This window comes from Silurus meridionalis, chromosome 14 (genome assembly GCF_014805685.1).
Source record: "Silurus meridionalis isolate SWU-2019-XX chromosome 14, ASM1480568v1, whole genome shotgun sequence".
Lineage (NCBI taxonomy): Eukaryota > Metazoa > Chordata > Actinopteri > Siluriformes > Siluridae > Silurus > Silurus meridionalis.
The window spans coordinates 7,168,580-7,182,054 of NC_060897.1; the positions used below are offsets into that span (position 1 = coordinate 7,168,580).

Here is a 13,475-nt window from a genome sequence, read left to right on the forward strand (position 1 = left end):
GAAGATACCATAACTGCTAGCTAGCTTCTTCTTATTTCGGCTTCTCCCATTAGGGGTCGCCACAGCGGATTACCCGTCTCCATAACCCCTGTCCTCTACATCTGCTTCTTTCAAACCAACTACCTGCCCATCCCTCACCACATCCATAAACCTCCTCCTTGGCCTTCCTCTTTTCCTCCTTCCTAGCAGCTCCATCCTCAGCATTCTCCTACCGATATACCCCATGTCCCTCCTCTGCACATGTCCAAACCATCTCAATCTCGCCTCCCTCACCTTGTCTCCAAAAACGTCCTACATGCGTGGTCTCTCTAATAAACCCGTTTCTAATCCTGTCCATCCTCGTCACTCCAAACGAAAACCTTAACATCTTCAGCTCTGCTACCTCAAGTTCCACCTCTTGTCTTACACTCAATGCCACTGTCTCTAAACCATACAACATCACAGGTCTCACCACAGTCCTATAAACTTTCCCTTTCACTCTTGCAGATACCCTACTATCACAAATCACTCCTGCCACTCTTCTCCACCCACTCCACCATGCCTGTGCTCTTTTCTTCACAAACACACTCCTCAATACTTTGCACTGTTGACCCCAGGTACCTAAACTTCCCCACCTTCACCACCTCTTCTCTCTACAACTGCACCACTCCACTGCCCTCCCTCTCATTCACACACATCTACTCTGTCTTACTCCTAATGACTTTAATTCCCCTTCTCTCCAGCGTGTACCTCCACCTCTAAAGGCTCTTCTCAACCTGCTCCTTACTCACCACAAATCACAATATCATCTGCAAATGGTCCATGCAAACACTCCTGTCTGACCTCGTCCGTCAATATGTCCATTACCACTGCAAACAGGAAAGAGCTCAGAGCTGATCCTTGATGCAATCCAACCTCCACCTTAAACCAGTCTGTTGTTCCTACTGCACACTTCACTGCTGTCACAATGTTCTCATACATGTCCTGCACCACCCTCACATACTTCTCTGCCACACCTGACTTCCTCATACAATACCACAACTCATCTCTCGGCACCCTGTCATACACTTTCTCTAAATCCACAAACACACAATGCAACTGCTTCTGACATTCTCTATACTCCTACATCAACATTCTCAAAGCAAATATTGCATCTGTAGTTCTTTTCCTTGGGCATGAAACCATACTGTTGCTCACAGCCTGGCTTCCACAACTCTTTTTTCTCATAACTTCATGGTGTGACTGATTAACTTTATTCCACTGTAGTTACCGCAGGTCTGCACATCTCCCTTATTCTTAAAAAACAACAGTACCAGCACACGCCTTCTCCATTCCTCAGGCATCCTCTCACCTTCCAAAATCTTGTTAAACATTCTGGTCAAAAACTCCACTGCCATCTCTTCTAAACATCTACACGCTTCTACTGGTATGTCATCTGGTCCTAGTGACCTTCCATTTTTCATCCTCTTAATCGCTGCTCTCACTTCCTCCTTACTAATCCTATCCACTTCCTGCTTCACCATCGCCATATCATCCAACCTTCTTCTCTCTCATTTTCCTCATTCATCAGCTGCTTAAAATACTCCCTCCATCTTCTCAACACACTCTCCTCACTAGTCAACACGTTTCCATCTCTATCCTTTATTGCTCTAACTTGCAGCACATCCTTTGCAGCTCGTTCCCTCTGCCTGGATAATCAGTACAAATCTTTTTTCTCCTTCCTTCCCATACAGCTCCTAATCTGTCTTTTCCTTGGTTTTTGCTACATCCCTCATCACCTGCTGCCGCACCTTTTTGTACTCCTGCCTACTTTTCTCATCTCTCTGCCAATCCCAATCCTGTTTCGCCAACCTCTTTTTCCTTATGCTCTGCTGTACTCTAATATTCCACCACCACGTCTCTTTGTCTTTATTTCTATTTCCAGATGTCACACCAAGTACTGTTCCCTTAACACTTCTGCAGTAGTTGCCCAATCATCCAGCACTTCTTCACCACCACTGAGCCCCTGTCTGACCTCTTCCCTGGATCTCACACTACAGTCTTCCCCCTTCAGTTTCCACCATCTTATTCTTCTTTCAGTCGTCACTCTCCTCCTCTTCTTCTTCACCTCCAAAACCCTCCTACAGACCACCATCCGATGCTGTCTACACTGTCCCCCGCCAACATCTTACAGTCTCCAATCTCCTCCGGGTTGCATCTTCTGCATAAAATATTGCCCACCTGTGTGCACCTTCCTCCACTCTTATACGTCACCCTATGCTCCTCCTTCTTCATAAAATAAGTATTTACCACTGCCATTTCCATCCTTTTAGCAACATCTACCACCACCTGCCCTTCCACATTCCTCTCCTTAAAACCATACCTACTCATCACCTCCTCATCACCTCTGTTTCCTTTACCAACATGCCCATTAAAGTCTGCAGCAATCAATAATCTTTTTTTCCTAGGTACACCTCTACCACTTTATCTAACTCACTCTCCTCCATCTCACAGCCCACTTCCTGGCCTTACGCCCTTTCCATTTGGTCTCCTAAACACACAACATATCTACCTTTCTCTGCTCCATAATATCAGCTAACTCTCTCCCTTTATCAGTCATAGTACCAACATTTAAAGTATCAACCCTAACCTCCACTCTTCTACACTTATCCTTTCCCTGCTGTCCCTGTAGACGTCTTAACTGCTAGCTAACATTATTAATAACAAGGTACCTAAACCAAGAGTAAGCTAACATTAATAATGATAAGAAGCAACCAAATCTAATAGCTAGCTAACATTACTAATGATAAGAAGGTACCAAAGCCACTAGCTAGCTAACATTAATAAGAATAATAAGGTACCATATTTGCTAGCTAGCTAATATTGATAATGATAAGAGGGTATCAAAACCACTACCTAGCTGACATTAATAATTATAATACAGTGGAACCCGGTTATGTCGATGTCCTAGGGGGTCGCCAAAAAGCATCGAGGTAACCGATGATCGAGATAAACGAAAATCAAAATGGCGGCAATATATTAAATTTCTTTATGTACATGATGTGCGTTAATAAATGAGAATGTGCATGCACGTGTTTTTGAAGGGTTTTTTTCACAACAGCGTTGCCGCGATTTGTTTGATGAAGGCATGCTATAAAAATACATACAGTACATGTTTATCTGTCAGGAATCCACCTGCCACGCCCTCTTCGGCCCCCTTCAGCGTGTGAGGTGCTTTCTCAGCCGCTTTCTCTGAAGCTCCCGGCTTCAATCGCGCACATATGGTGCTCGTTTATCATCATCAACAGCTCCTATTTAAACTTCCACACTCTCACTGTCCGTTATTGTTGGTATATGTTGGTTCACGGTGGTCGTTGTTATCGCGCATGCGTATCCCGGTACGTGCCTTCCCACCGCCACTTTCTCAACGGCTGCTCTTTTCATCCAAAGCGCACCGCGGATTCCCCCCGATCCTGCCGGTGTTCATTCTATGATTTTGCTGGTCATCCCACGTTCCTACCAAGCCCGGCTTTCGCCTCCCATTCATCGCATAACATTTAACAACAAAAGGCATATGTGCACTGACTAACAGCAGAGATTCACCAGTATACAATACAACACCTGTAGCAGCTGTAAGCCTTGATTTTTGCCGCCACTTCCACGAGTTCTTCTGTGGCTGCACCGAGATAACCGACGTTAAATGGCAAATTCCCCCCCCCCCCCCCCCCCCCCTTGTGCTCGAGATATCAGGGTTCGGCGACATAAAAAAGACATAACCGATAAAAAATGCTTAGAAAGCGAGAATTTGGCGGTTCCACTTCAAAAACGTCGACTTAATAGGGTTGTCGAGGTAACCGAGGGCGAGATAACCGGGTTCCACTGTAATAATAATAATAATAATAATAATAATAATAATAATAATAAGATACCATAACTGATAGCTAGCTAACATTAATAATGATAAGAAGGTGCCATAACTGCTAGCAAGCTAACATCAATAATAATAATAAGGTACCAAATCCAATAGTGAGCTAACATTAATATTGATAAGGAATCAAAACCAACAGTGAGATAACAATAATAATGATAACAAGGCACCAAAACCACTAATATTCATGATACAACACTAATTGTGATTGTAATCACAACTTTGCAAAATAGATATTATGAGCAGCTGATGAGCATATGAAGGCCACATATGACTATGTGTGGGTAGTTATGTGCAAAATTTGGTTTGTGTGTGTGTGTGTGTGTGTGTGTGTGTGTGTGTGTGTGTGTGTGTGTAATGGGTGTGCGTTTTAAAAGGACCTGCCATTACTAAGACTGTGACTAAGCATGAACTGACAGACTGTCAACCAACATCCCTGTCCAACAAGCACCTAGCAACAGCATTTCCAAGATGACAGCTTTAATTGTGGGATCTCAACAAAACAGGCTTATTTGCAGCTTAATATAAAAACAGAACACATCAATCAACAGTTATGTACTGGTTAAAAACCCAAACGCACTCACGTTCGCCCACAGCTTGTGGTTTCTGATTGGTTGCTTCCAGCCTGCTGAATTTTTGAACGTTCAATGTGCTCAACGTAGGTCTGAATCATCTGAAAAAATTATTTAAAAAAGATCATACGGTGTAAAACTATTTGTGTACACTTGGAGGTAAATGTAAATATGAAACATATTATTCAATTATTCATTATAAATATATCAGGCAAACAAATACAAACACAACCAGGAACAGGGAGCACACAAATTATGTATTTTAAGAAGCATTTCCAAAAAGGCTAAATATTTGTCTGAGATTAGAGATGTTTACTGTGATTCCAACAAGTGAGAGGTCTTAAGCCAAGTGCCCACTGTGCGAATTTGGCCACGATTGGGTCGACAAATTTAGAAAATCCTAAAAGATTCCTATAATCCTAGGCTAAAACTTGTAGTCTTTGATCACTGGTTTGTTTACCGTCAGCCAATTAATGGCCTTTGTGATTATTTCTTTCCTCCGAATTCTGGTAGTGTCCGAAGATATCAGACACTTTCCTGTAGTGCGATTTCTCCTAAAACGACTATCAAACCAAGAACCAATAGGAGCACCGAAACTGATGATGCGATTAGCGCGACAACTTTAAACCCTTCAGGAAAAATGTCGAGTCAGGTAGACAGTACAGCAAGGAGAGAAATGTATTGAATTAAGAAGTGAAAAGAAGTGATTGACTTTTTTATTATCGAAGCATGTCATGAACACTAACGCTAATGCTATCGATTATTTTCGTTTGCTGCTATTACCATTAGTGTGAGAACGCAGGTCTGAACATGTCATGAACTGATGATGTAAAAATTCGGACTAGTCTTATTTTTGGGTGCATCAATTTTTGACTGACAAATAGTCTGACATTGTGACATGGGGTTCATGATCGTAAAGTCTGACAAGCAACAGACGCAAAGGACTATAAAAATCGCACAGTGTGCACCGGGCATAGAGTGAGCGTGCAATCAAATGGATTCACAGGACAGTCAGTAACATGGACCTGATTTATCCTTAGTAACTGCCTGGTCAAAGTTACAGTGGTTTGGGCTGCTAGTTTTATTTTTGGAAATAGAACCAATAATAATTGTTTTAAAACACAGGCACAGACTAAAATATTGTCCAGTGTTCAATGTCACACAGGGTTTCCATTAAATAATACTAAATAAAAAAATCTTTACAGTTTAGGTCATACCCATGTCCGCTTTAAAGACAAATACAGATGTAGTACCCGCTGGATTTTTAAAGCACTATGCAGATGCAGGTATTGTGCAGGTATTGTGTGTGTGAGACAGCTGTGACTGATCTTACTTCTGTGTGCCGCTGATGAAGGGCGTTGTATTCTTTCTTCATCTCTGACTCACGTTCTTCCAAACGCGAGACTGTGAAAATGAGTCACAGACCCACACAGTTACACTCCAGTGGGGTATTTGTATTTTGAGTTCGTTGGAAAAGAGCGGTGCATTGTGCTTGCGTAAATACGTGCCGCAATTTCATTTATGTGATTCTGTGGGTGTGTATGTGTTGACTCACTCTGATCAACGTAGTTCTTGGTCTTCAATTCCAACTGTTTTCCTTGTAATTCTAAATGGTCCACTTGGGTCTGGAGTTCCTTCTTTTCAGCCTCCAACGCATCCTCAAACTCGATAAACTTCTGTTAATGGACAAACATACACAGTATGCAATCTTAGCACCGTAAGTCAGGTTGTCCCCAATGGCTTCACCAAAAAATGTTAAGTCAGCCCAGCTGGTGAGATAAACTGCAAAACCGATCTTGGCAATGGCTTTTGGCAGTCTGGTAGAATTATACATACACAGGCTGGATCCTAATCAGGGCTAAGAACTCAAACGTACAGTATGAAGTAAAGTAAAAGCTTTAGCCCTAATGATATATAATGTACACAAATGGTATTCAAGTACATTTGTAAAGGCCCAGCTACATAAATTTGTTATGAAAAAAAAATGTTTCATGCTGACAAAGGCTTGGATAAGCATATTACAGGACTGAACAACAATAATAATTAGAGCCAAAGGTACCTGACCTGGTTCATACCCAAACTGTTACCACAAAGTTGGAGGCATACAATTGTATAGAATATCTTTGGATGTAGCAGCATTACATTTTCCATGCACTTGAACTAGGAAACCCAAACCTATTTCATCATGACAATGCTTGTGGGCAAAAGCCAACTCTATGAAGATATGGTTAACATGGGTTGAAGTGGAAGATCTCCTGCTATAGAGCTCTAAACAGAACTCTGTTGAACACCTTTGGAATGAACTGGAACAATTCACCAAAAAGGTGTTCAGCTGGCCAAAATTACTTTAGATTTTCCTAATCAACTCTGACAAACCATGTCTTCATAGAGCTCACTTTGTACACATGGGAATTGTCATGCTGAAACAAATTTGGGTCTCTCAGCTGTTTAGGCAAAAGTCCCTGCAAATGTATATTCACTATATAAAGGTAATTTGAATGATGGTCAACCTACATAAAAAAAAAATTAAATAAAAAATAAATAAATAAAGAAATATGTAGTGTATAAATCATCTGGCAGAACACAGTTTGGATACGGACTCGCGTAGAATTTGAGCAGAACGCAATAATCAGTCAAACAACACTTAAATAAGGCAATAAATGGAGTGAAGACAAATGGGTCCAGCTCAGCTATTCTAAACACGATTCATCCTAGCTTCTGTCGCATATCCACAGTATCAGCTGATCAGGTAGCACATTTGATTAAAGACTAGCTACAGGGCTAGAGACATTAAGTCAAATATACTGTAGTTGTGTTTTATACGGTAGATCTCTCTCTTTCTCTCTGGTTTGTGTAAAATAAAAACATAGATGACAGAAACAGAATGTGGAAAAAGTAATACAATATTCAACTTTAAGTACAAGTAAAGTTACTCCAGAAAAAAGTAAAAAGTAGCTTGTTTAAAATTTGCTCGACTTTCTTTCTAGTGTATTCTAGTGTAGTTAAAAAAAGTATTTAATTGAAGGGACACCTTTACCAATTAAAGTGCAATAATAACAACAACATAAACAAAAAAATACAGTGCACGACTTGAGTCTAATGAGAGTTATGCACTTTTGCAGCCAAATAAAAAAAAACTTTGTTATAATGTCATTTATGATGATGGGAAAAATCGCAGCAATTGAACAACTTTTGTTCGATGGCATTTCTGCTGTTTTGTCCGTCTTTATATCTCTTTCTTGTAAGTTTAGCGCGTTAGTTCTCTGCCCATCAATTAATTAGTGCAGTAGTTGCCAAGGTGGATTTTTTTCCCCCCTTGCATTATTTTTATTTTATTTATAGATTTTCTTACTCAGTAACAAGTATGATGTAAAATGTAGTTAAGTATAATACTTCAAACAAAGCATACTTAAGTAAAGTAAAATGACAGACTTTAAAACGTAGAAGTACACAAAAAACTACTCAATTACAATAACACGAGTAAAACTAGGCTAGGCTATGCAAAGTATAGAATTTCACTGTAATGTATATATGCACCGACGCAGTCTGAATTAGGGTTTTTGTGTGTGTGTGTGTGTGTGTGTGTGTGTGTGTGTGTGTATGCAAACTGCCTGCTATTCGATTAGTGTGAGTATCACTGCAGTGTGTGTGTGTGTGTGTGTGTGTGTGTGTGTGTGTGTGTGTGTGTGCTGACTTCTTTCAGAATCAGCTTTTGGAAAATATCGCTGTGAATTCAAGGAGAAGGAAAAGGTCAAAGACAAGGGAAAGATTTCATTCAAAAAATACACACACACACACACACACACACACACACACACACACACACACACAGACAAATGATGACTGTGCATGTTGACTTGGGGCTGTGGGAGTTTTAGTGGAACACAATTGGTTCTTTCTACAGTAGTGCAAGAGAACCCCTGCAAAACTAATTAAATCATTAATCCTCATTCCATGCTGCTCACACACACACACACACACACACACACACACACACACCTTATTATTTAGTTACTGAGCTTTAAGCATAGTATATATAATATACTTACTAGTGTGAGTTATTCAACAATACAAAAAGCTGTGCATAAAAAATAAAAAAAGACCTTTACATTGAGCTCCGATCTTGAGATTACTCTATTATAGTTATGCTTGAGTTGAATATTGTTCCTGAAATTTCTATTTGGTCTAATTGTGAATTGTCATGAGGAAAATCATTTATGAATAAAGATCACGATGGTCCTCTAATAATTACGCACTATAACTGAGTAAAAAAATTTTAACTTCAAGTTTTTGTTCATCAAATAAGTTTTAAGGTGTGTTGGTTTTAGATACAACATACACTACCATGAGTGTTAGTTGTTGCTATAAAAATGCAAACTTATTAAAAAAAAAAAAAAAAAGCAGATTAATATAAACCAGCTATTTGCTGTTATAGAAGATGAATCAGCACTTTTTTATGAATTAGAATGGTGTGTATGTAGAAGCTATTTTATAAATGTACTTAATGTATGCACAGATTTTAACAGGTTTGTTAAGACTTCTGACATGCTTATAATCTCTAGATTTTAGAATGTCTGCTGATCAGGTGAAGCCACGGGGCAATACATAGAAACACAGACACAAACTTTATGGCTGAATGTGTTTTAAACCTAACCTTGAATGAATTTGTGCTCATTTAGCTACAAAAACATTACTGAGTTTAGGCACTAGTGTTGGGTGAGGATCTCTGGTGTGCAGCTGCTCTTTGGGTTCGGTTGGGTTGAAGTCAGTCCATATCTTTATAGAGCTCAATGGATGATAAATAGTGAATCGGCTAAATTCAACCAATAGGTAATAACATTCTAGTTTCTGCATTTGTGACTAGATTTACTCTTCCAGTCTCATGTGGATGCCCTAACCTTTATTGCACCTTCCTGAACGATTCACATCTATCTTTATTTCAGTAAAAAAAAAAGTACCTAAGAAATCAAAATGGTCATGTTCACCAATTTGCATTGGTGCAACGGCATAAAAGTTAACGATGTGATGCATCCATTTTAGAAAGTGTGCATTGGATACAAGTCAGCATTTGTATGACAATGCATTGTTTTAACATATTTGCATTGGTAAAAATGCAAATAATAATAATAATAAATTTTGAACAATAATTTATACAGTATGTAGATTGATTTTAGCGAGGAGAACTGTTTCTCAAGTGCGTTCTCTCAGCACCACTGCTGCTACCTGAATGACGTATCGCAACACAACGAACACTGAGTCGTGCCCTGAGAGTCACACAGAATAAAGATTAACATGGAGAGGTAGAGCTGCATCTTCCTGAAGGCAGAACAGGGATGCGTCTGGTTTAATGTACCGTAATTTTCCCGCTATTAATATTATTATTTTCTGATGCTCATTTCTAAGTTTTTTTGACTGACCCGTAACGCTGTTGCCAAAAAAAATTAAAAAAGCACGAGTTTTGGAAACCTGTCTGTGCTTATATGTTTTCTGTTGCAACTGGAGTTAGCAAGCTATCCCTTCACCCAGACTCAACACGTTACAACGGCTTGTATCTAAACAGTAGCCGACCAAGTAAGTCATTGTTCACTGTCTTCCTCCTTCCTTTCACAACTATTTCTCTCGGGAGTTTATCTTTTGGCATCGTCGTGCGTTTAAAAATCACCCGATGGAAGTTTTTTCTCCCGATGCCGTGCAGCTCAGAACACAGATGAGGTGGGTTTTTTTTGTTTCCGTTCGGAAATTTCATTGGTCTAATGTTATGGGGTTCAGTTTTTTGGCTTGAAGTTTGTGAAACCGGGAAAAACCCAGGAAAAATTCATAAACTATCCGCTTTGTTATTTAAGCCGCGGTTTCAAAACGTGGGAAAAAACTAGCGGCTTATAGTCCGAAAAATACGGTAATCTTTTTTCGCACTACAAAGATCTGTTTTTGAAAGGGCCATGTGTTAGAAGTCAGAAGGCACTTAAGTAAATGTATTTGCTTCGTATGTATCTTTAATGTAATGCCTCTTGTTTGTCTATGCTTCGAGATGCAAATCCCATCTGCCTCAGTTATGAAGATCCACATCCGTACTTCGAAATGTTCGCATACTGCATACTGTATACCAATTGCATATTGTTATTATTCATCCAATGCCAATGGTGTCACCCAGAAGAGTTTCCCTTTAGACACTTGTGTTTCTCATGCTTCCTTTCTCCTTCTCCACTGTTTCCTCTCGCTTGCTTACTACATCTCTAGATCACAAAGATGTTTTGTGACTGCTCATAAATACACATACATCATCAAATTCTATTTCTTGTTCAGTATTAGAAAAATAATAACTTGAATAGGAATATAATATCACACTAATCAATGTATGGTTGTGTTTAAAAGATCAGTCTGGTGTACACGGCAGGAGCCGTCCTCATTGTATCCAAAATGGACTGCTGTCATATTCCTGTAGGAGAAGGAACTAGATAATCCTGTCTACTCTCTAACCCTCCACTCCACTCCTCTCTGCATTCTTGACTGTCTCTTTCCTCCTGCCTCTCCATCCCTTCCCCCATCTATGTTATTTCCTTCTTTCTCATAATAAGAGAATCAGGTTACAGCGCCAGTCTTTTGCTGTGGGTTATTGATTACGTGTAATCACCTTCCCCACCCTTCCTCCTCTCACTGATGTCCTCTACAGACAATACACAACATTGAACAATGAGATATTAAAACAATCCTGTGTTTATTTAGCTATACTAATTGTCTTTTATCATTTTGCTTTTGGGAGGAAAAACCTGTACTCCCAGTGATCCCACTGAACCCATTAATACTAAATAAACCACCAAAAGAACACCGTTCTCATCTGTATACTCCAGACCCAGCAGCCCTACATCCTCCTATAAGAGCAAAACCAACCAATTATAATTGTACAGGATTCTATAAATAACCAACCTGTCTTTAGCAACATTTGCCATATTCACAGAAAAACCTTGTTTTTGCTGTACTTGTCTTTAAGGCTGTTGAGCATGGCAAATATAAGCAAAAAAAAAAGTTATATATATATATATATATTAGCGATGTGAGGCATCAATTTAAAAAAGTGTGCATTGTCAAGTTACCAGCATTTGTATTGCGATGCATCCTTTTTAACATATTTTATTGGTAATAACCGGTTTATTGATATATCATTATTATAAGATGTGCTATACATTTTTTTATAGAAAGCGAGCAATAATTTGTGACCAATATTTTACATGTAGGTTGATTACCTATAACATAAACATAAACTGTTTCTCAAGTGCGTTCTCTCAGCACCACTGCTGCTACGTGAATGTGACGTATCACAAAATTACGAAAACCGTTTTAACTCATCTATATTGTATGGCAAAGGTATACAATACAACCTACATGGCAGAGGTTGAGCTGCATCTTCCCAGAGACAGAACGAGAAAAGAACGTCTGGTTTTATTTAATCTTTTTCAGGGTTTTTTTTTGCACTACAAAGGCCTGTTTGTGAAAGGGTTATAAGTTCTAATTTTTTTCATTGCATTGCATTAAATCGCATTGTGTTGAATCAACTCGAAATTGCATATTAATAGGAGTAAACTGTATCGGTAGCTGCTTTATATGTATCTTTAATGTACCGTATCATTGGTTAAGCATCGAGATGCAAATCGCATTAGCCTTAGTTATAGAAATACATATCCCTAAAATATAGCTTATAGAAACCAGTATCACAATATTGACCTTTGTGATGATACACTTCCAATCTAACAATTTGGACAGACTAGATTGTATATACCATATGTTTACTGTCAATGCCTTAAAGTCGTATCTGTTTCTAAGCCATTATTCCTCCATTAAATCATCAATAATATTAATGCGCTCATTCTAATTTGTTCTTCTTAGGTGAATATGTACTGCCCAACATAACAAGACTTTAAGTGTAGAATTTATAATATGATGAGCAGGAGTCTTCAGTGCCAATGCTTTGTAAGATGCTAGAGAATCCTCAAAACAGAGGACTAACATAACAGGAATCACTTATTTTTGTTTTATCATCTAAAGAAAGAAGAAATCCTGGTGAGAGAACAGCTGCTTAAAACTAATATACGGTAATGTAAGATCATTATGACCCGTGTTTATATAAAGAATTTAAAGAAGTAATTTGTTTTTGACATTACATTTATCTATAAATGGATATAAAGTGTGTGCAATTATAATTAATGACAGAAAAGTTGTCACCGTAACCAAACTGCTGTGATTAAAGTGCAAAAAAACATGTTGGAATGTGCTGCTATCTGGAAAAAACATTCGACTTTGGAGTGGCAATTGTAACTCGTTGATTACTTTCCTATTCCAGCAGGCCCTATTGTGTTTTAAATCATATCGGTGAACCTTTTTTGCAGCTTTACTGTTTTTCTGGTATAAGAATCAGCAATCACAAGTGCTTTAGCAAAGCACTATAACTACAGACCTTTTAAGTGAAGTATATATATATTTTTTTATCATCAGTATTCACAAAAACTTGTACACTGATATATTCATTTATTCTTACTCTTTTGGTTACATTCAGAATAGAGTTCACACCTTTAGTCGATAATAGTACCATGATGAGCGCCAGTGCAAATACTTCACACTAATTATAGTGAGTATTCTACTCACTCATCATCATAAATTATTAAAAGACAACTGCTGTCACCTTTCAGCCATGTTATTTGCTTGTTATCTATCTTTGTAAATGACTGGATTTTTATTAGTTTCAGCTGTGCTTTATTGTCAGTAGATCAAAAAAAGCTCTTCAGTGAATTCTCAATCATTTCAATCGTTAATCACCTCTGAGTAATCATCCTTTACTGCAGTATTCCCCAACCTTTTTTACGCCATGGACCGGTTTAATGTTGACAATATTTTCACGGACCGGCCTTTAAAATAAATATTTTGTTGATAAATACAACAAAATAAAATTACACAACCGCCATAATTGGTATTTTCTACATATAATAATAAACGTGAATCCACTGTGTTGTTTTTTGTTCATTTTG

At 38.5% G+C, this 13,475-nt stretch overlaps 1 protein-coding gene across 19 annotated transcripts in view; it reads right to left on the minus strand.

Annotated features, from left to right (window-relative positions):
* The window catches only part of mapk8ip3 (mitogen-activated protein kinase 8 interacting protein 3), a 48,671-nt gene that overhangs the window by 30,340 nt on the left and 4,856 nt on the right, over positions 1–13,475 (minus strand). For all 19 annotated transcript variants that reach the window (XM_046865680.1, XM_046865663.1, XM_046865675.1 and 16 more), the window contains 3 exons: positions 6,014–6,134; positions 5,792–5,862; positions 4,471–4,559 (listed from right to left, as the gene is read on the minus strand). In XM_046865680.1, the coding sequence (XP_046721636.1) occupies positions 4,471–4,559; positions 5,792–5,862; positions 6,014–6,134 (281 nt within the window). The remainder of the gene's footprint in view (positions 1–4,470; positions 4,560–5,791; positions 5,863–6,013; positions 6,135–13,475) is intronic.